This window comes from Melozone crissalis, unplaced genomic scaffold (genome assembly GCF_028551555.1).
Source record: "Melozone crissalis strain CALT ecotype California unplaced genomic scaffold, PUWL_Pcris_2 ptg000068l_1, whole genome shotgun sequence".
Classification (NCBI taxonomy): domain Eukaryota; kingdom Metazoa; phylum Chordata; class Aves; order Passeriformes; family Passerellidae; genus Melozone; species Melozone crissalis.
Window position 1 is genome coordinate 6331081 of NW_026535846.1, and position 23325 is coordinate 6354405.

Genomic DNA, 23325 nt, shown 5'->3' on the forward strand with positions numbered 1-23325 from the left:
CACAGCCTGATCAGGGAGGGGATTTAATGAGCGAGGCTCGTGAATAGAGAAGGGCGGTTTGGGCAGGTTGCGCTTGGTGAATTTTGGGGTTTATGCGTGCGGCTGTGAGGAGGGTGAATTACGGGGAGCTATGGGGGTTTCTTTGCGCTGGGGTTCGTGCTCAGGGGGTGTGGAGGTGTGCGGGGCTGCCTCTAAGGGCGTCTGGGGAGTCTGTAAGGGGGTCTGGGGGACGATGTGCACGGAGGGCGCGGGGAGTTCATGCGCTGCAGGGCTGTGAGGAAGGGAGCGCCTCGCTGCCTTTGGGGAGCGGTCGCTGCGCTGGCTCTGGAGCATCCTGGGGGTGCTCGGGGCAGGGCCGAGGTGTCCCCGTGTCCCCAGGGACTGTGGCTGCTGCTCTGCGGGGTGAGGGATGAGCCTAAATCGATGCTGCTCGGAAGGAAGGATGCCCTGGGGAAGGTTTGCTCAGCTGCCAGCCCTGGGTGCTGCCCTGCTCGCCGATTTCCCGGCAGGTCAGCACAGCCCTGGGATGGCATTGCAGGGATGGATGGGCAGTGCATCCTGCCCGAGGGCAGCTCTGCCAGAGCACAGTGGGATGGACAGAGGGCACCACAGCCACGCTGCTTTTCTCCTCCCCGAGCAATCCATTCATTCTTTGTTCGGACCTGGAATATCCTGTTGCAGGAGGGGAGGTGCTCTTCCCTTTTCCTTGGTGTTTTTCTCCCAAGCAGACATCCCTGGCCAGTTTGGTGACTACCAAAAAACCCACGAGGCTTTTGCCTTTAGCGAAAGACAATGGAAGTGAGGCACGAACTGCAGGGGCAGCCTCGCTGCGAGTCATTGTGTGACCTTGACTAAAGCAGCTCTCCCTCTCATTCCTTCCCTGTCAGGCAGGATACTCATCTCCCAAAAATACTTCTCAGGGACAAGGACGTGGAATAAATCTTGGTTTCCATAGAGGAGAGTTTTCCTGGGAAGAAATCGCTGCCTTTCAGAGCTGCGATGCTTCCTGGTGGAGTTATTCTCAGCCCATTTACAGCTGTCGAATGGAGGTGTGGCCTCTCTTAATTTTAGAGATTCTGCCATGTTTCATTCTGGTCTCTTAATATGGCCACGACCTTTCTCTAATGGCAGCTCTCAGTCCTGCTTGTCCTAGGTTTTATGCAAATCTTTAGAAATAACTCCAGGAGAAAATGCAGTTCTTTATTCTCTTTTTACCCTCTTCCTCCTCTTATACTCTGCCTGCTTTTTGTCACTTAAGAAAGGTTTAGTTGTTACACCTCCTTTAAATGGGTTTTGCTGCAGGTAAGGAGGTACCTCCTTTGTAAAAATACATTTTTTCTGGTTGAGGTACAGACAGGAGATGCTGGCATTTGGGTTCTGGCTTTGTTCTGCCAAAATGGCATCTGGAAACAGCACTGAAGAAGAGGCACTAAACCAAAATGGGATTGTCTGTATGGCTGTGTCCTCAGCAGAGCATCATCTGGGAAAATAAAACCTGAGCAGAGTGAAGACAAAGGAATCCATTTTTGACCATGCCAGAGTAGGTCTGCACGCTGTTATTGATCCCATATTTCTAGGGGTGACCTACACTGCTGTTGCAGAAAAGCAATTTACAACACTGTGGGTATAACCAGCCCTTGTGGTGAATTCTGCCCTCAGCTTGGGTGTTTGCATAGCTGTGTACAAAATACCTGTGTGCCAAAATACCAAATACCTGCATGAAACCCAGAATTTGGGAGTAATTCTGCTGTGACACACAAGAACAGTGCACACACAGCCAGGGCATGTCTGCTTTATAAATTGGCTATCTGTTTGGAGACTGAGGGTAACCAAACCAGTGCTTGTTGCTATAATGGGGCTAATTTATCATTGTAATTTCCAATAAACAAGTAGAATCTAGGAAAAGTCATCAAAGAGGCTTATCTCAGTGGTTTGATGGAAAAAAACTTGTGAATTACTGACAATATTTCACATCATGTTCACCTGATTACTTCTGATTGAAAAATGTACTTACATAGTGTAGCCTGGGTGTACTTCTGGAGGGTAGAGAATGATATTGCACAGCACCAATATCTAGAGACAGAGATTTCAGGTGAACAAAAACCGCGTGGTGTGCTGCTAATTAACTGGGGCTTGGAATCACCCTTTGTTCTCCAGACCCAGAGTTCTTCCCTGGCACTCAAGGTTACTCCCATAATGAGAACAAGTGAAGTTTTTCACACTCTTTTTTCCACACTTTTTTTGCACATTCCTTCCATCTGTTGGGCTGAGCCTCTTGGTCCTTTCCTGTGCTGCACCCTAACATCTCACATTTTGGAAGCTCTCAGAGCTCTGTCACACAGGTGCCTTTTTCTGTCACCTGAGTTCTCCCTCACTGGTCACAGGTTGCTTTTTCCATTCTTTTCCAGGGAGCTGTCTCATCTCCCAGTGACCTTCTCTCAAAATCCTCTCACCTGATAATTTTTTCTTCCCCTTTTCAGTCCTAGCAGCAATCTTCCATCACTGCAGGCATTGTCTCAATCCTGACTTCTTATTTTCAGCATTCAGTTGTAATATAAATAAATAATAAGCTATAATAATAATTATTATTAATAATATATAAATAAGCTTTAATATAAATAAATAATGCACCTGCTGATGTTGCTTGGGGCTGCATTCCTCCTTAACCTCTGTGCTTGTCAAGTGCAGGGCAAATCCTGTTCCAGCTCATCCTTCCACTCATGTCCCACTGCCTTGGCTGGATCAGGAGTGGATGTTGGCCCAAGGTGCTGCCATTTATGGTGACAGATGAATATTTTGGAAAAGAGCACCATGTGGGCTTTATTCCCCTTCATATGGAAGTGGTTCCAGTGGCCAGGGCTTTGGGAAGTTGATTTATAGATCTGCATTTACTGGTGAGTCACTTGTAACTGATAATTCTGTGCCTTGTGCTGTGATCAGACTTGCATATGAAAGATGCTAAAATAATCATGTGCCATCCTTTGCAGCCTTTCTCATGATGATCATAGAGCAATTCACATTTTTCATGCAAGTTTCAGCTGAAATTTAGCTCCTTTGGTATTTGGATGTGGTGGTTTTGTTCATTTTGAGCCTCTTCTGGAAGATTTCATGTGATGAGAAGTTGCCCCACCTCAGCTCTGATTATTTTTTGTCCTTGAATGGAGGGCTGGGTAGAGGTGGAAGCTGAGGTTGTGCATTGACTTCAGCAGCAAAGGTGGCTTAGGAAATGCTGCTCTTGGCCACTTCTTCCAGTTCCCATTGTCCCATAAATGAGTTCTTTGTGGGACATAAGGGATTTTTTTAGCTGTCTTCATAATTTTGCTGCTTTCCCATATTCAACTTCCTGGCATAATGGACAGTGAGGCACAACCTGGGAGGGAAGGCAAGGCACATCCCAAGGTGGATTTTGTGCCTTGTCTTGGGCTGCTTGTTTGAAATTTGCCTTTGTTTCAAATAAAACTCCAGAAAAAGCTGAGTAGGATTTGTTTTGCTCAATGTGGTTTTATTGCAAATGATCTTGGGCTGTGTGAGATATTCCACAAAGTGATTCCAAGCTTTTTGTATCCTGTCATGCCCTTGGGAATATTTTCCATAATCTTGTCCAGGAGCATTTAAAGTAATCATAGGAGGGGCTCCACCCTGGAACTGAGGAGTCTGGTGTGTGCTGGGACTGAGGGGTTTATGGGAAACATCCTGGAACCTCCACCCAATGTGTGTGTTCCAGTTTGCCTGGAAAAGTGAAGTTCCTGCAGTTTCATACTGAAACCTTGGTAACCTGTGGAATTGTTTTCTGTGGGTGTCTGCTGGCCTGATAATTGGCTGACTCAGCTAATTACATCCTACAGAACAAAATTTCTCCATGGGGCTCTGTTTTATTTGCTTGCTTACCCCAGCTAGGTGCAGCCAGGACTGGTGTGGGCCCAAAATTCTTTAGGGGCGTCTTGTGGTTCTGAAGGTGATTTCTAATCAAGCATTTCTTCCACTTCTCCAGCAGAACAAGAGGTTCTTCTGTTCATGGAGAAGCCAAGGGAAGGGAGCTCTTCCAGGGCTCATTTTGCCATGCTGGAGGAGGCCTTTCTAACTGGAGTAGGCCTTTCTAACTGTAGTAGGCCTTTCTAACTGGAGTAGATCTTTCTAACTGGAGTAGGCCTTTCTAAATGGAGTAGGTCTTTCTGACTGGAGTAGATCTTTCTAACTGGAGTAGATCTTTTTAACTCATGAAGCAGCAGCAAGTTCATGCATTTGAAACTCAAGGCCTCCTCCAACACCACATGGAATGAACTCTGCAAGGTGTTAAGTCCACTTAATTCCTGCTGCAGCCCTGGTAAATTCCATGAAACACAAAAGCTGGGCACAGTAGCACATTCTCAACTTTGCAACTGCAGATCTAACAGCCAGAATAATTGACTGCTGCCCACAGAGACTGTTCCTGGAATAACTGTTAACACTTAGGCATTCAAAATGGCCTCAATCCAGCTTTCCTGATTTTTCTCAAAAGACTTCTGCCCACAGTTCATTATCCTTGGAAAGTTGCTGGTGCATGCTGAGGAAGGATAACTTTTCCTGAAAGCACAGCCTGTCATTTTTAGTATTGTCACAGGGAGCTGATCTAAGAGGGTTGGAGGATTAGCACTCATCTAGAGCTCAGGGTTTTTCTAAGAAACCTTCTCCAAGGCAAACCTTATCTTTGCTGAGATCATTCCTTCTTTAGGAGCTGAATAATCTCCTTGTGCTTCCATCAAATTGGTACCACTGGGATGTGTCATGCACTTGGAGTAGTTCTGTGTGATGCAAGCCTGCCTTCAAATGGCAAATATGATGGTCATGACAGCATCTCTGAGGTCTGCAGCCAGCCCAGCCATTGCTGAGGGCAGGCAGGAGCACTGAGGAAATGCCTTGGCTGCTTTGGTGGCACCGTAGGAATTGTGACACGTATGGAGCACCCTGGCATGGTGACAATGCTCATCCCCCTGTGGGCTCTGGCTCTGCAGTGTAAAAAGGACTTCATGCTCTGAGCTGGCCCTGCACAGAACCAACACTGTCCTTGGCACCAGGGATTTTGTCAGGGTGATGCTCCCCAGCCCCAGTGCATGAATGTGTCTCTTTGGGACTCCCTTTTTGGGGTTGGTTTGGAATTAATCACCTGGCTGTCCATTGTACCTTCTCATGGCTTGCAGTGGGATTTCTGCACAGCTGCTAGCTGGCTTAAGACATGCTCCTGAAAATATTTGTGCACAGATTTTTGTGCTTAGGGCTGGGGAGCAATGTTCTTCTTGGAGCTGTTTCTTTTGCTCGTGACAAGATCTCACATCCCCTTCCCATCCCTTCTGTTATGCTGAGCACATCTTCTGCTCTCATGCTGTGTCTGTCAGTCACATTTCTGTGCCTGGCACAGTTGTACACCTTGACTTCTCATTACAGGCTTAGCTCAGACAGATGTGGCACAGAAACCTACAGAGAGCCCACTCCTCCCTCCATTCCCTTTAAGATTTCTCTTCTTTATTATCTCCTGGCCACATTGTGCAGTTCAAAGCTGCAAAGTTCACAGGTCTCCAGCCCATGCTTGCTCAATCCTGCTTTCACCATGGTAAGATTTGTGTAAAATTCCACTGTGGGATGTGAAATATAGTGTGGGAAGTGTGTTCCTGGCTGGAAAATGCGTGTGCTTCACTGAGGGACTTGAATGATGATTTTGCTGCTGTTTGGGGGTCATAAACTGAGTTAGAGAAGACATTAGTTGAAGTGGTTTTTAAATGAAGTTAAAGCTTCAGGTCACATCCTTAGGTCAGGGAGGAAGGGAAGAAAAGCTCCTCTTCCCTGGAGCTGTGCTGCTGTGACTGCAGAGATGATGCTCAGAAGAGCTGCTGCTCTGAACTGCTCCTCTGGAGTGTCTCTCCAAGGAAATTTCTCCAGTTTTAGAATGGAGTACAGCACGGATTTTATTTGCTGGAGTTTGGGTTCAATGAGACAAAGGGAGAAAAGGCAGATTCCATTTTGCACTTGTGAGTGTGGGCATAGCTGGAGAGGCTGTGTGTGGATCTGCACAGCTGCCCGGGATCACATCTGGGGAGCAAACCCTACAAGAGCTCTGCCTTCATGCCACTGTTCCCTTTGGTGTACAGTGGTGTAAATCCACAAATGGCAAATATGTGTTTTACAATTATACACCAATAGGTGTTTTACAGCTGTGAGCAGCTCAAAAGGACTCAGCTGGAACTAAGAGTAATGGTACTGTACCAGACACATCAAGAATCTCTTCTGCTTATTTTAAAATACCCAACTTATTTGTAAAAATATGCTCCAGAACCTCAGGTATCTACAGAATACAGTGCAAATGTGCACTTTCTTTCACTGTGAAAGTAATACAGATGAAGGTCAAATGCAGATGAAAGCCAAGCCTTGCCACACTCCAGTGGTTGATGGTTTACTTCTGTTTTTCAGATGGGGAAGCAGAGGTGAATGTGAGGTCAGGAGCTGGCACAGGGAAGCTGGGGTGACAGCAGCACTCAAATCACTAATTCTTAGTGCTGCATTTAAACAGAGAAATCCCTTTTCTCAGAGGATAATGCACAGTTCTGCTGAGCACACTTAGGAGGGCTCTGCTGCCCGGGGATTATGGGCTTGGCAGGGCTCATGTTCTTAGGATGGTTAATTCCTGGGAGCATTCCAGACTCTTTGCTGCCCTTCTCCCAGTCGTGAAACTGGAGAGAAGCCTGGGCCTGCTCTGCACCAGGTGTTCCTTGGCTGAAGCAGATGAATAAACCACAACTTATCACTTATTAATCAGAGAGATCTGAAGTATTCAAAGCTTCTGGAAAAGGATATCCCCAGAGGGAGTTTTGTATAATGCGTGGTACTCTGGAGGGTATATTTGAGTTTTTATTGAGTCAGATTCACAAAATGTTGGGGATTAAGGAGCTCCAGCTATGGGCAGGGCTGCAGGGTTGGTTTATTGAGGGGTGTTGCTGTCAGCAAATAGAGATTTTTACTGTTTGTTCAGGCCAACAGAACCTGCTGGTGGGATTATTGTTGGTTTGGGGTATACCCAGACAAAAAATGCTCAACTGAGTGTTCATCACAAACCTTGTCAGCTCTCTTCTGTATTTGTATTCCATCTTTAAAAGGGGAAATGGAATATCTGCTTCCTGTTGATCAAGGATTTTGGTCATTTTTATACATATGGAGAAGAGCTGCAGTTGGTGATGCAAACACCACAAGTGGGCATCACGGTGGCAAAGTGGGTACAAAGGTGGGGTTGAAATAAGTGAGAATCCTGCATCTTTTCTATGACTGCTTGGGGCATCACACCTGGTCAATAATAGGGACAGAAATACACATAGTGCTGTCATAAGCCTGTTCAAATCTGGTTTTTGTGTATCTGTTGTGGTCTCACCATGGGTTCTAGTGCCTCCATCAGAAGTGCAGTTTAGTCAGCTGAAGGAGCTCCAATATGAACTTTATCCTGGGCTTGTTACCTGCCTGGGCCATGTGAAAATCAGTGGGATGTTTGGAAATCCCTATTTTGCCAACTGGATGTCAAATCCTGTCCTAGAGATCCCTGGGTCGGAAGCCAGACTTGGCTGTAGGATAGGCTTTTCAAAGATGAGCCTTGGAGTTTGCAGTCAGGGACAGACAAGGAAATGCAGCCAATCTGTTTTTGGTAAAGAAGGAGATTCTTTTTTTAAAAAATTGTCTTTCAAAATAGTTAAATCTGTATTTTGATTTCAAACATATTGTAGTACATGAAAAACTTAATTCTGTAAGATCAGACAAAGATACACTTAATTCTGTAAGATCAGACAAAGAAAACACCAGAAGAGACTCTAAAATCCTACAGGTCGTACCTTCAGTTCCTATTAAAACTTTATCTAATGGCGAGATGAAAGCTTCTTCCTCCAGCAGTGAGTGACTTTTTTTCAGTGCAGCCTGAGTCATTTCAGACCAGACAGCTACATTCCCTTAGGGATACTGGTTTACAGTCTCATTCTAGTAATAACTCTTGCAGCATCCATCAGATTTGCAGGCCCAAAAGAAGCTCCTACAAATCCTTTAAGGTGCTTTTAAAACCTTGGATAGATAGGATCCTGTAAATTACAGACAAAGCCTGAAACTAATTTTGGGTGGGATAGGGAAGGGCTTTTTGGGAATTACTAAAAAGACCCTGTAACTCTTCTCTGCCATGTCTAAATTCAGATTTAATGTATTTTTGGTTGGTATCAGCCATGTAAATCAAGAAGTGGTATTTGGTGCAATGTTTAATCTCAGCTGCCACTAGGTCTGTTCCCTAATAAACCACTGATGCTCCAATAGTGCATATTTGTTATGCCTGCTAGATTTATCAAGGCTGCTTTTAGTGGAGACTGTTCAGGACAAGATTTTGATTATTCTTCAGGCATGATGCAGAAGGCACTTTGTGGATGAATGTTGATGTCCTCTTGGCAGGGAATGACACACTGAAGTAGCATCTAGGTCTGTAAAGATAAAGGGAAAACTGGCAAATTTATAAAATAATCAAGGTGATCAAATTAATTTGGTGTTTTGAAGCTCTTGGAAGGCTTAGATGCATCTTCAAGTACCTAAATACCTTTATAACTCAACCTCTCTCAACCCCTGGTTCACGTGATTTTATGTATTTGCTGATGGCTGACAAGCTTATTTTGTGGAAATACCAGCAATATTTAAAATAACCATAAATATAGCATTAAAACAAGGCAGAATGTTTTAAGAACAAGCTGTCGTGGGAGTGCTAATGGGAACAATTATCAATGATGTGCATGATTTATGGGGGAAGAGCACAGAGCTGACGCTTACTGCAGAATCTCGTTTCTCCCTCAAGGCGAGAGTTATGTCTGCTCGTCCGACAACTTCTTCAAGAAGGTGGAGTACACCAAGAACGTCAACCCCAACTGGTCTGTCAACGTGAAGACCTCTGCCAACCAGAAAGCACCTCAGTCCCTGGCCAGCAGCAACAGTGCCCAGGCCAAGGAGAACAAGGATTTCGTGCGCCCCAAGCTGGTGACCATCATCCGCAGCGGGGTCAAGCCGCGCAAGGCCGTGCGTGTGCTCCTCAACAAGAAGACAGCCCACTCCTTCGAGCAGGTCCTCACTGACATCACTGAAGCTATCAAGCTGGAGACAGGGGTGGTCAAAAAGCTCTACACCTTGGATGGGAAGCAGGTAGGAGGTTTTTACAGATGTTACGTCTTTTTGTTCTTCTTGTCGTGCGGCTTTGCTGACTCAGAGCAATTCTTGAAGGCTAAAATTAAGCTGAGATGATTGCTGCCATCTGTTGCCTTAGAAGTATGGCTTCTCATGCCAGTGGTTAGGTTACTAAATTTTCCCTGATATTAATACCAAGTAAAGAATGTAGCCGTGGGTCTGGGTGGAGCAGATGCTCGCCCTGCACGCCGGCGTGCGGTGCGTGTCCTCTGGGCCAGCTAAATAAATAACAGGGGGGCTTGGGCTCACAGCCTCCAGCTGCTCTGGCTCTGGACTCACTGGACGAGCTCTCCAGCTTTGGCTCCACTCAGAGAAAACGTGTTGCTTGACTTTCCTTGCCCTCTGGTGAAGGCTTGCTAAGACAAAGCGATTGATCCAAGCATGCTCTTCTGGCCAGCTCCAGAGTGAGCAGGAAAAGTGTGGAACTGGGGAGCATTTCCTTGACTAAGTGCACGAGGAGGTAACGTGCAGAAAGAGTCAGAAATATTTAGCAGGTCATCAAAATGTGCTTCATGTCTACATGTTGCTGGAACTGAAGGAAACATCTGTCTCTTGTTAGCAGCTACACAGCAACGAGCCATTTCGTATTGCTGTATCTATGAAAAGCCTTAAAGGAATGTGAGGGATCATTTTTAGAGCTGGGAAGAGTTAGATTCTTCAAGGACGATTCTGAGCTTGATTTAACATTTCTGTTTATTGTAATTGAGGAATGATCTTATTTTTGTCGCTATTTTTCCTGGTCCAGATTCTGGAGCCAGGCAGCACATCTCTTGTGTGGGTTTGGATGCTGGCTATTCTAGGGATTGATGGGTTTGCATGAAATTAATTCTGTCCTGTCTCTGGAGAAAATTATTCAAGAAAATTATTCAAGTACTCTGCCCAAGGAAATGCAGATTTTACAAATAAAAATGTTCATCCCAAATGCAGGTTCCTAAATGTCTTGCACAGTCCAGGAGTGCAGTGTAGTTCCTGGGAGAGCAGCATGTCACTCTGACCTGATAGTCTGGTGTCCCTGCCCATGGCAGGGGGCTGGAACTAAATGATCTTTAAGGTCCCTTCCAACCCAAACCATTCTGTGATTCTTGCTTTGTCCCATCCTGTATCCTGCACATTAGTTACTGTCTGGTTCCAGCTTCAGATGCACAAAAAATCCCATCTGTCTGCCAAAGCTTTCCCTTTTCCTTCCTCAGATGCACAGTTTGAACATGAGAGGGTGCCTGTCCACAGACACAAAAACCTGCTGGAAATGAGCAGTGATACCAGGACAGGTGCACTGGAAACCTTGGAAGAGACCAGGGAAAGAGGAAGGAGGTTCTCAACTGACCTGTGCTCCCTGAGGTGATCACACCTGGGCACAGGCCATGCCCTTGGGGTCACAGCAGCTCTGTAGAGGCTGCCATGGCTGGATCTAGCCTGAGAGCAGATCCCTGCTCCTGCTATTCTCCCAGCTGGGAAGGGGGATCTTAATCTGAACCTGTGAGTGGCCTCAGTTCTTTGAGAGCTGCTGGCATCTTGGGGCTGAGATGTTGCTTTGGAAGGTGCAGAAATAGGGATGCTCCCGCCCTCTTCTCCCCCTTTTAGCTGTTTGCAGGGGCAAGTGGTGATTCCCTTCCACCTCTGGCTGTAGAGCAAGACAGGATCAGCCCTGATATGACATTTAACTTGTTTCTCTGGCTTTATAATTCACCATTTTATGAAATCAGATATTTGCATGTTGGAGATGTTGCTGGGAGATTGTGTGTGCAAATGTACACCCAGTAATGCAGTTATTGTAAACAGTGGGACTGTGATTTGGAAATAATGGGATGTTTGGTATTTGTTTGCAGCACCATTTGCTGTTGAAGCTTCCTAAGGAGCAAACCTGGTTCAGCAAGGCTTTGTTTTTTAGTGGAAGGTTTCCTTCAATGCTTGTTCTTTATTACAGATGTGTGTTCTTAGTGTGGAAGTCTGAGCTAGAAGGTTATGCTGGCTCTTAGGGTTTCCATGACATACTGCTCCATAAAATCTGACCTCCTGACATGACATTAGGGGGTTTTGCATGTCTGATGCTGACATTAGAAAGAGATTACTGCATGCGTGGTTCTGACAAACAGCGCTTTATTTTCGGGAGGAAATATTCATGCAAAAATGCAAGCTGCTCAAAGCTGAAATACTGACAAGAATCCTGACAGTCTGTCTCTTTGAGTGCCATCAGAGGCACGTTGCTCCCTCTGTTGTGAAATGATAAAATTTACAAAAGGAATGTACAAAGGGAAATCATCCTGCCTCAGTCCACGAGCTGGAACTTAATGAGGGGAGATGATTATTTTATTTATAGGCATTTCCATAGTGCTCATCAGTGCAGTAATCAAGATGCTTTAGAAGTACAGACAGTGGTGGCAGTGACAGGGTGGTGTGAATAATTACATTTCTGTGCATTACAGACCTGCTGCAGTTGGAGTGCCAAAGCAGCTAATTGAGAGCTGGTGGGATGTGTTTGAATAAATGCAGCACTCAGAACAACAGTGGGGTTAGGTTATTTTAATGAAATTGTGTCTTTTTATGTCTTGGGTTGGCTGGAGAAATATGGCCCTTGAAGCTGCTAAATTAGCATCTTGTGTTTAAGTAGTTTATTTAACTTGCACATATTTCTGATGTCTGTACTCAGGGTCCTTCCCTCCCTGGAGCAAAGCATTACCTCTGGATGCACACCCCTGAGCTCAAAAGGTTTTTCAAATAGTTGACCAAAAATAAGTGTGACAGGGGATCACAACAGAGATTTAACATTGGAACTTCCATGGCTGTGCAGGAAATGGAGTGGGTAAGGGAATTCAGTGCATTAAGCAGGTGCTGTAATGGGCCAAATTCAGTACTTGGTTCTGTGACTACAACTGCTCTGGTGTTGAGATATAAATATAGACAATTAAAATACACACATCCAGGATTTAATTTGGTCATGCCTGTGGATCATGCTGGAAAACAGCTATTTTGGTAGATTCTTCCTCCTTTTTTAAGCTCCTAGTTCTACCCAATGTCCCAAATAAGTCTGGGTTCCTGGGAGCCCTGGCTGCTTCACAGACACACGATGACAGCTCCTGCCCCGCGTCGTTAACAAGCCAAATTAGAAAGCAGAATTTGAGACCCTGGATGGAGTTGCATTGGGATGTTTTGAATGCAGTAGGCTGAGCTAGACCTTGCAGAGGTTGTGTGGATTTCCTGTCCTGCTCATGCTTGAGCTCCCTCCTCACCATGGTGCGCAATGGGTCGGTGTTCACAGGAGGCTGCTGCACCCCTGTCAGCCCCTTGCTGCTGTCAGCACCAGGTCACTGGCTGAGTTTGGTGATACTCTGAAATTCATCAGGCATCAGTCTGAAATTCATCAGTCCAGCTGTACTTTATGTACAAGAGATACTTTATGTACTTTTGTACTTTATTTACAAAATATACTCTTGTGGTGTGGAATTTCCTCTTTTTCTCCAGCTGTTTTATTGCCATGCCTTAATTAACTAAACACCCCATTGTGTGACCCAACAATTATCATCACCAAAAGATAAGCAGAATAGGGGCTGTTCAGAGCAGGGAGAGCTAGTGTACTTCAGCTGCACATAAATAGAGATATTCTGGTCAACAAGCAGGGAGCAGATTGTGGGTTTAGCCATGATAACATCAGTGATCTCCTCTGGCCTTTGAAATCTTCAAACATGGGGAGAAGTCTCCCATGCTCTGCTCGTTGGCTGTTGCCTTGCCCAGACACAGTGCTGCTGCTCCAGCTGAGTGTTAGCTGTCTCATCAGATGAAATTACATCCATTTCCATATGTCAGGGCACTTGTGACTGCACTCCCAATAGAATTTCCAGTCTTAATAAAGTGGTCCCCTCTAGCAGCCTGAGCTTTGATAAGGATATCAAGTGGCAGGTGATGAGGGGAGTCCATCCTGGGTTTGCAAAGCTGATGCCAGTGCCCTGGGGGCCAGCCCACCTCTCCTGGCCAAGCAAAAGTTGCCATTTCATTTTAGATTTCCTGCACTGAGGAAGGGCAGCAGCCACAGAGGGGTAAGCAGGATGACAAAGCTTACAGCAAGTTTAAGGTTGGGACTGTGATCAAATTCAATAAATGAGTTGATAATAAAGCATCTCCTATTAGCTGATAATAGGAGATGTTGATTAGTTGATAAGTTGATTAGCATCTGCTAAATTAGTTGATAATAAAGCATCTCACTGCACTAAGGCATCCCTACAAGTTGCACTGGAGAAACCAAACTTTGGACTTGCTGCCCTGATTTTAAGCTGGTATTTGGAAAAAAAAAACAGTAAAAAATTAATCAATCAAGTGTTGATAACAGCAGTGGACCAAACTCTTCCAGGATAATGTAGATGTATTGATTGTATTAATGAAATTGTATCTATGAGACATGGAATGAGGTTTGTGCTGAAATAGAAAAATGCCTCCGAGAGCTGTAATCTGTAATTGGTGCTGAGGAAGGAGGTGACACCTGTGTGGCTGTGCCCATAACATCTGCACTGCTGGAAGATCAGAGGGAGCCTGTTCCCTCCAGAGCCCTGGCAGGAGTTAACTCACACCCTGAGGCACCAGGTTCAGGGCTACAAAGTGAGCAAATTGCTTTGTGCTATTGCACATGTTGTGGTGAAGGATGTCAGAACAACTCCTCCCTCTGGGTTCTTGGCTGCCTTTTAGGATGCTGAGGAGCTGCCTTGGAGTGACCCCAGAATACTCAGTTTATGCACTGGTGTTGTCCTGTTTTTTAAATTTTTTTTAAACTTTCTGATGTTTACATTCTTGTAACGAACTTTCTCACACACTCTATGTAAATAACTTATTGTTTTGCATTCTTTTATAGAAGAGGAGAAATTTGATAGACTGTTAGTTTGTCCAGTGTCATTGGAGAGGTGGCACTGTCACCTTCCAATCCCCTGTCATTTTTATACATCTATAAATGCTGGAGTCAGAGATTGAACACCCTCTTCACTATCTTAAGAGAGCTGTGTGTGCATGTTGTGTTACATCTCTAATAGTGAGACACTGGAATTCAGCCTCAGAGGAAATCAGAGAGAAGAGGAGGAGAGGAGAGATGTGTGTTCTGTGTCCCACCTTCTGTAAAGCTCCTGCACAGCCAGTGCTAAGGGGAGTTCCACCTTCCCTCCCTGCCTCACAAAGCTGGAACAACAAACCCAGATCTGCTTTGCATCTGCTCCTCAGCCCTTTCCTCTCTCAGCTTCTTCTGAGATTTACCAGGCCCTGTGCAAATCTCCCATTTTGATAAAGAGTATAGGTCTGGCTGGGCAGAGGAGCTGAGCAGGCAGGATCCCAGCCCACATCCCTCAGGATGGGCAGAGGAGCTGAGCAGGCAGGATTCCTGCCCAAATCCCTCAGGATGGGGATAAACCCAGGCTCTCTCCTCCCCAGGGCTGCTGCAGATGCTCTGGCTCGGGGCGCTCGCGTGAGATCACTGCTCTGCAGCAGCAGGGAGTCATGCAGGGAGGATTAGTAATAATGTATGGGCTGGAGAACTTCTGAACCCAGCCACTTACAGAGCCAGACAACACAGCCTAGTTCTCCTTCTTCAGGGAGCTCTCAGTGCAAGCTGCAGCTCCAGCACTGCCTGATTCATGCAGTGACTAGACACTAACACAGACAAAACCAATTAGTCCACAGGTATCCCACAAGGATTTCAGCATGCACCAGAATGAGCAAGCCCAGCTTCCATGAGTGTGTAGCTAAGTACTTAGGATAAAATATTCAGAAGACTTCCTGAGATGTTATTTAGAAACCTCATGCTTATTAATTTCTGTTTCTCCTGGGTCTCTGGGCCACAGAATCTGGGTGAAGAGGGGCCTGTCTGGAGCACTGTGAACCCTAATTCCTGTGCTTCCTAAAGCTGGCACAGGCTGATCCCAGCAGCTGAACTCTCCATCAGACCTGTTCTCCTGTTAGCTGGTTGCCCCTGGTGTGGTGTATGAACACTCCTCAAGACAGGTAGTGATGGAAACAGGGGAAAATGGATTCAAACTGTCAGAGGGCAGATTTAAATTAGATATTGGGGAGAAAAAATTCTTCCCTGTGAGGGTGGTGAGGCCCTGGCACAGGCTGCCCAGAGAAGCTGTGCCTGCCCCATCCCTGGCAGTGCCCAGATGGCACTTAATGAGCTTTAAGATCCTTTTCAAGCCAAACCACTCTATAATTCTGTGTGTAGAGCAAGGGGAGACAGTGGAGGACAACATCATCTTGCAGACTTTGCTGGGTGTTTTGCCATTGCTTTGCCTCACTCTCAGGCTCTGGAGGAGGTGTCATCCCCTGCCTGCCATGCACAGGGCTTTGTGTACTCACTGGCTGGGGTAAAATCTCTGTAAATCCATTTTCTCCCAAGGCAGTGAAGCTCCCAGTTCACAAGCAGGCTCCAGAGCTGCTGTTTGCTGGAAATGGTTGATTTTAGACCCATGCACCGACCACGCTCCACATGAACACCTGCTCCTCGTGCCACAGATGGCAGGCTGTCAGAATTATTGAAAGATGCAGTCAGAGCTGACCTGGTGACCTGGGAGTGTTGGCCCCTGGTTCTGCATCCTGGTGCCATTCACACCCCCAAAGAGACGTGTGCTCAAAATTCGATCCTCAGCAGCATCTTTATTTTAGCAGCTCTCTCTGTCATACAGAGTGACACGTTCCCTTTTCACTCTGAATCCCAAGAGAGAAGAGGATTATTCACTGTAGTGCCAGAGGGTTTATCTTGGAATACATGGGCTGAAAATGAGCAAGGGAAATAAGGCTGAATATCTGGAGCTGTGGACAGGCCAAGAAAGCCTTGTTGTTTTTTCCATTGTGAGTTTGTGTCATTATGTGAAACTTGAGTTTCTGCTTCATTTTTGATGCTTCAGCAGCAATTCCACCAATGTGAATGAGAGTCTCTCCTTCTCTGAGAGGGAGAAGGTTACATTTACATATCCTGAGCAAGGGTGTGGATTCTTGTAAATGTCTTATTTTGATCACTTGGAATGATCAAATATGTGAATTTCCCTTGTTTGTAATGGGGAAATATCCTGCTTATTCTGAATTCACAGAATAAGCAGAATTCTGAGAATTCAGTGCTTACTCTGCTGTGCCAGGGTCCTTAGTGTTGAGCTGTGAGTGGCATCACACATTATTTCTGCTCACCTCTCCTTACCTGCAGTAGCTCAAAGATTGAGCAAACACCCCTGAATTCCCTCAGGGGGACACACCTTGAGGATGTCCTGGTGGTTGGTGCCACGTTCCACATCTTCTTGCGAGTTCACCTCTTTTTCTTGACTGCCTGAAACCATTTCTTCGCTTCGCTTCCCTTCCCTTCCCTTCCCTTCCCTTCCCTTCCCTTCCCTTCCCTTCCCTTCCCTTCCCTTCCCTTCCCTTCCCGGCCTTCAACCAAAGACCAGTTCTTACTGGCCTTCAACCAAAAAGCTGTTTTCACTCAGTGGCAGGCAAGTTATGAGACAGTTCACACTTTTCTCTAGGAAAAGCCTGCTCTAGGTGTGAATAAAGGCAAACAATCAGGTAACAGAGGCTGGGAGAAAGGCTGGGATAGAGCTGTCAGCCAGCACAACAGCATTTCCTTCTCTCTTGCCTCTGAAACTGCACATGGGCTGAGCCAGATTATCCATTTTTGTGTCTACTGCCTGTATCTGGATGGAGCTTAAATATTAAGGGCTCTGTGAGTGTGAGAGGTTTTCAAAACCCTCCTCACCCTGTCTTTTGGCCACGGTGCCAGTGGCCACAAAGGTGTTTTTATGGCTCAGTAAGGGAAGCAGGGATAGCCTTGCTCACCTGCAGAGAATGCAGCTCCATCCACCCTCAGCTCTGCCGGGAGTGACAAAAGGCATGCAGAAATGTATCTGCATAAAGGAACTGAGGAGGAAAAATCCAAGTTTGATGCAATCCCTGGAGCTTTTCTGTGACGGTGTTCACAGGGGTTTTCAGATTGGGGAAGAGACGAGGATCTGACTCCATGTTTCAGGAGGCTTGATTTAATTTTTTATGATATATATTACATTAAAACTATACTAAAAGAATAGAAGAAAAGGTTTCATCAGAAGGCTTGCTAAGAATAGAATAGAAAAGAATGATAATAAAGGTTTGTGGCTCAGGCTCTGAGTCCGAGCCAGCTCACTTTGATTGGCCATTAATTATAAACATCTAAGATGGACCAATCACAGATGCACCTGTTGCATTCCACAGCAGCAGATAACCATTGTTTGCATTTTGTTCCTGAGGCCTCTCAGCTTCTCAGGAGGAACAATCCTAAGGAAAGGATTTTCCATAAAAGATGTCTGCAACGCTTCTCCTAGCTTGTTAAGGTAGCCCTACACACTTGGGGAGGTGCAGAGAGGAGCTGTGAGAGCTCAGGGCTGTCCCTGTGCTCCTCAGGCTGCAGAAAATCGATTAAAACAGAGCAGGAACTGCAGGCCTGCTCCTGGAGATTTGCTCAGGCTGAATAGGGGGAATAAGCAGGGCTAATAACCAGAGCATTCACTGCTCCCAGCCACAGGCACACCCTGTTCCATGTCAATGTGCAGCCAGGCCTTGCTGGGTGTTATATAGCGGATATTTAATAAAAATCTACAATATTAAACCCAGTTCTAGTTCCCTGGTTAACTGCAAGCACTGTGTGTGTGAGCAAACATATTTTTATCTGTATAAATACATTTTACTAAGTGTTGTACAACACAGCTCTGCAGCTCAATTTGCTGTCTAAGCAATCCTAACTCTTCCTGTAGTTAAAGAATCCCAGGGACTGGAATTCTTGTGCTCTGATATCCTCGAGCCGTGTTATTGTTTTTTGTTCCCTAACCCTAATAAATCAAAAGCAAAGGCATCTCACTGTGGTCTTTAACTGCACTTTGAAAATGTTTGCTTACTTTTACATTATTCTTTGACATAAATGCAAACCTCAGTGTTATCACTAGTTTTTAAATTATCCACGTAATCTAAAATAAGTAGGAAATTAATGTGTATTAGCTCATGGCACTTTTGTAATTTTTTATCTTAAAAAATACCTCAGAACAAGGATTTTTCAGCTAGAGTGGCTGCTAGTGCTATCCTACCTTTTACTGCTTCTTTTTTCCGTTTTTTTTCCCCAGATGGGGGATTTAGTTATGACGATGAGGAAGATGAGCTAATATGCCCCAATAATTAGCAGGATTTTTCCAGGGGATTTTGCTCCAGTCCGAGCTGGCATGAGAGGTCAGTCCTGCCAGTGCTCCAGGTCTGAGCTCTGTTATCAGGAGGACAATGAGCTCAAGGAGCTTTGATTGGCTCCCCAGGAATCATTATGCAGCCCCTGAGCCTGCGGGGCAGGCGGGGAGAGCAGGGCTGGGGCTCCTTCCTCCCTGCCCTGCCCTGCCCTGCCCTGCCCTGCCCTCACCATCTGCTCCCTGCTGCTTATCTGCTGCTGCTGCTGCATGCCCTGGGGCTGCAGGGCCCACTGCTGGGGTAGTGGGCATCCATCCGTGGCTGTGGGCATCAATTCCTGGCTGTGGGTGTCAATTTCTGCCCGTGGGCATCCAGCCCTGCCTGTGGGCATCCATCCTTGGCTGTGGATATCAATCCCTGCCCATGGGTATCCATCCCTGCCTGTGGGCATCCATCCCTGCCTGTGGGCATCAATCCCTGGTTGTGGGCATACATCCCTGCCTGTGGGCATCCATCCCTGCCTGTGGGCATCAATTCCTGCCCATGGGCATCAATTCCTGGCTATGGGCATCAATCCCTGGTTGTGGGCATCAATCCCTGGCTGTGGGCATCCATCCCTGGCTGTGGACATCAATCCCTGGCTGTGGGCATCAATCCCTGCCCATGGGCATCCATCTCCATCTGTGGGCATCAACTCCTGCCTGTGAGCATCCATTCTAGTCTGTGGGCATCAATTCCTGCCTGTGGATATCCATCCCTGCCTGTGGGCATCAATTTCTGCCCATATGCATCCATCCCTGGCTGTGGATATCCATCCATCCATCCATCCATCCATCCATCCATCCATCCATCCATCCATCCATCCATCCATCCATCCATCCCTGCCCATGGCCATCAGTTCCTGGCTGTGACAGAGCAGTCTAATCTCTCACCTGAAGCACCTCCCTGTGCTCCTGGCAGAACAGTTTCTGGCTGCAGGTGTTGTTTTTTCTGTCTTTATTCAGGTTCTCTGAGCAGGGAACAGAAATAGGTTTGGGAAAGCATCTCCTGGTGTGTGCACTCTTCTGTGAAAGAAGCATTTCCTCAAGTTATTGCTGTGCCACTTCTTGTGCCCTTCCTCACTCCCTCATGCCCAAAATAGTGCAGGAAGAGGAGCAGAGTGGGACTAATGGTACCTGCTCTCCTGTCTGGTACCTGTCTGACAGTGAAAATACACCAGGAAATTCAGCTTCTGTGCTGGATAAATCAAGTGAAAGACAAAATTGCGAAGAAAAAAAAAACCTATGCAAAAATGTGCTACAACATGCAAAAACCCCTTTCACCTTGCTGATCTATTAATATCAAATAATAAAACCATGGATGGGGGAGAGCCAATAAACATTTGGACTTCAAAATTCATAAGGAAGGAAAGACTCCTGTGAAGAAAGGTAGTGATAAGAAGTGAAAATGTTATCACAGATTTGAAACAGGTTTAGAAGAAGAAACCAGGGTAGAAATAACTTCTTATCAGAGTAAAAAAAAATACCAATAAACAAGCGGTGTTTACTATCTTCTGAAGTGATCTGGAGGTGGGAGCACTTGGTGAAGATGATGAAAGGACTGTGGTAATAAAAAATTTGGGAGACTGAGATGAACAGGCAGGGTAATGGATGCTCGTAAGTTCAAAGCAGCACTGGTAGAAATTACTCTTATATTTGTCTTTTTAAACTAAAAATAACTATTCTGGAGAGAGGATCGCCTTGCTGAGGCAGGCTAGTAAATAATATCTTAGAAGAGAATGAAAACAGCATGCTAAAGCATATGGTACCCATTCAAAATTCACACAGAAAGGAGCTGCTTTTAAAAATATTGCTGCATTCCATTTATCTTTCCACTTCACCTCTCCACATTCTCAGATGTGTCTCAGAGGATGGAAGGAAATAAAGAGCTGCCCCAGTGGCTGTGCTGTGCTCCCACCTTCTGAAGCACCCAGGAAGGCTGGGCTGGCTCCTGCAGGTGCTTGGGAACTCAAGTTCATGCTGGGTTTTGGAGCTTGGTGGGACGGCAAGGGGGTTACAGATGGTCAGAGCCTGTTTTCTCTGGAGTGCTGAGTGCTGAATCACCCCTGCTGCCCAGTCTTGCTGTATTTTTGTGCCTTTGAACCTGGGAATTTGGCTGTGAAGGTTCACTTATTTTGGAGACCCAAAGTTTCCACTTGTGCAAAGATGCTGAGAGAAGCTCCAGCTGTAGCTCTGCAGGTGGGGAATACCCTGAATTTCTACAGCCAGGTGACACATCTTATCCCTCTGCATGGCATGGTGCAGCCTTTCTGTAAATAAAGGGGATTTAGAATAAACATGGGGGCACATTTTTAGCCTGGGGCAAGGTGTGATGGTTTTAAACTAAAAGAGAGTAGATTTAGATGAGATAAAATGAAGAAAGTTTTTACAATGAGGGTGCTGAGGCCCTACAGGGTGCCCAGAGAAGCTGTGACTGCCCCTGGATCCCGGGAAATGTTCAAGGCCAGGTTGGACAGGGCTTGGAGCAACCTGGGACAGAGAAAGGTTTCCTGCTCATTGCAGGGGGGCTTGGATGAGATTCCATCTAAAGGTCCCCTCTAACACAAACTGCTCTATGATTCTGTGGTGGAACCTTTGAAATGGTTCATTAATGTTTTTGTCAAATGAAAGGTTTTGTCAAAACTGCATGGAATGACCTGCTCTTTACATGAGGGACGTAAAATTCAGTGCTTGTAGATGTCTTGGCTTTGATGGATATGGACCTGTCCATCCTTCAGTCAGATGTGCTGCAGAGCCACTAACTCAGCATTTGTGGCTTCTCTCAGCCACTTCTGTAACTTTTGCTCTCCTTTTAACTACCAGATAGTATAAATGGAGTGGAGAGAAAAATACACCCCTCACTTTTCTCCCCACCACCCAGTGTTAACAGGAACTCATAAAATATTTTACTAATGGAAAAAAAGCAAAAATCCAGTGCAGCCATTTCAACTTGGTCAAGAACTTTAATCTTGGCAGATAAATGATTTGGGGAGAAATGCTGAGAAGCATTTGCAGACAAGCAAAAAATCAGTGTGAAACCCTAAGAGCAGCCTTCCATCATGGAGCTCAGCTTTAGCCCATCATGAACTAAACTTCTCTTTCTCAAATGTGCAGATATCAGGAACCTTATCAACTGCTGGCAGGCTGCAGGATTACATGTAAATGAAGTGTATCAAAGAGTCGAGTTAGGTAGCCAACATTGGGATCTAAGAACGTTATTCTTGCCTACTTGAAAGCCCTTCATAATGGATTAGAAACAAGAACTAACATCTCTTAATACCAGCTGAAATTTGAAGCATCTTTTTTTTTCTGGTTCTAGTGAATTTTAATATTTTGAGAGTAAATGGTACTGGGGATTTCCTTCATTTTAGACAGCCCCAGTCATGGAGGTTTGCAAAATGATGTGTTCATTTCACAGTCAAAATGAAAGCCATAAGGCTGAATTTTGTGCAAGAGACTTGATGGAGTTGTTGGCAAATGTTATTTTTAGCACCGTAGAGCAACAGAGATCTTTACAGTCTTGGCATTTCTTGCAGTTTTAAAATGGAGAACAGCTCTTGAAATGTCTGCTTTTCCTTGAATTTTCATCCATATCATGAATTTCTTCCTAAAGTTTTTGCATTGCTCTTGGCAGCAGCTAGTTATTTAGTACCAAGCAATGCAGAACTGCTCCATTTTACACCATTTCTCCAGAAGGCCCTTTCTTCCAAAAGGAGATGCTGGAGAAAATGCTGTCTGATCCTGACATTCATTGTTTGGGTTGTTTCCAGTTGCGTGTGTTCAGTGTGCTGTAAAACAGACAGCAGATAAGGAAAAAAAAAGTTGGGCCATAATTGCACTGATCACTGTTTTACAGATCTCATAATGAGTGAAAACCAATTTTTTTCTTCCCAGCACAGCTGACAAAGACCTTCTTTCTCTCCAAAGCAGGAGAAGGTAACTGCCCCAGGAAATATCCGATGTCACAATGAGGGGCAGTGTGCTGCAGGTATTCAGGGCTCCTGGCCTGAACCCAACTGCACTGTATGACCACGAGCAAGGCAATTAATTTGCTGTTTTCAGCCTGGGCTGCTGTGACACATTTAAACTCACAGGGAGCTGAAATGAGTTTGTCAATTTGTCTTTAATGTCTGAGTTGGAAGAGTTTCCACGCATCCCTGTCTTAGCTGCCTTTAGGTAAAACAGGACTCATTTGTAAAACTGCTGAGAGCTGGGGAATGTTGGGGCTCAGGGAAGGTGCCAGCCAGGGTTTCTCAGCCCTGCCTAAATCCTGCAGGAGGAATGTCTATTTTAAGAGAGCAATGCCTCTCTGAACAGTGCTGTACAATCAGGAGCAAGCAGAGCATGCTTTGAATGGCCATTTATCTCTCCATTTCCCCTCCTCCCATTTTATTCACTCCCTGCCTATGTGCATGGGGATATGCCTGTTTGCTTTGCTTTCCTTGCCATATTGTTCCAATTACCACACAATCTTTTTTCACCTCCACTTGACTTACACGTGGGTGTGCCTTACAGCTGAAACAATGCAGTCATTCTGGCAGCTGCACCGTGGGCCACCTTCTGCTGCTTTTTGGACCACCAGCTAAGACTGATGGAGAGAAGTCTCAACAGCATCACAGCAGACTGAACCCCCCTTATTTTCATTGCACAGCCTACAGAATACCTGATCTTAGTTCTTGTCAGAGCATCAGGGGTAGGACGGTTGGGATGGACAGAGACAGAGATCTCTGCAGCCAGGGCTGGAACTTGGGGTTTATTGCAAAGGGCCTGGGTGCAGGGCCCTGCTGGGAGCTGCCAGCCACAGCTCAGAGCAGCAAAGAGAAGAGAGGGGGAGAGAGGATGAGAGGGAAAGAGAGTAAAAGGGGTAAGAGAGTAAAAGGCAAGAGCTAAGAGACAAGAGCTAAGTGAGCAA

General features: G+C 45.7%; 1 protein-coding gene across 2 annotated transcripts in view; it reads left to right on the forward strand.

Annotated features, from left to right (window-relative positions):
- The window catches only part of DCX (doublecortin), a 74600-nt gene that overhangs the window by 3115 nt on the left and 48160 nt on the right, over positions 1-23325 (forward strand). For both annotated transcript variants that reach the window (XM_054289416.1, XM_054289417.1), the window contains exon 3: positions 8837-9177. In XM_054289416.1, coding sequence (XP_054145391.1) covers positions 8837-9177 — 341 coding nt within the window. The remainder of the gene's footprint in view (positions 1-8836; positions 9178-23325) is intronic.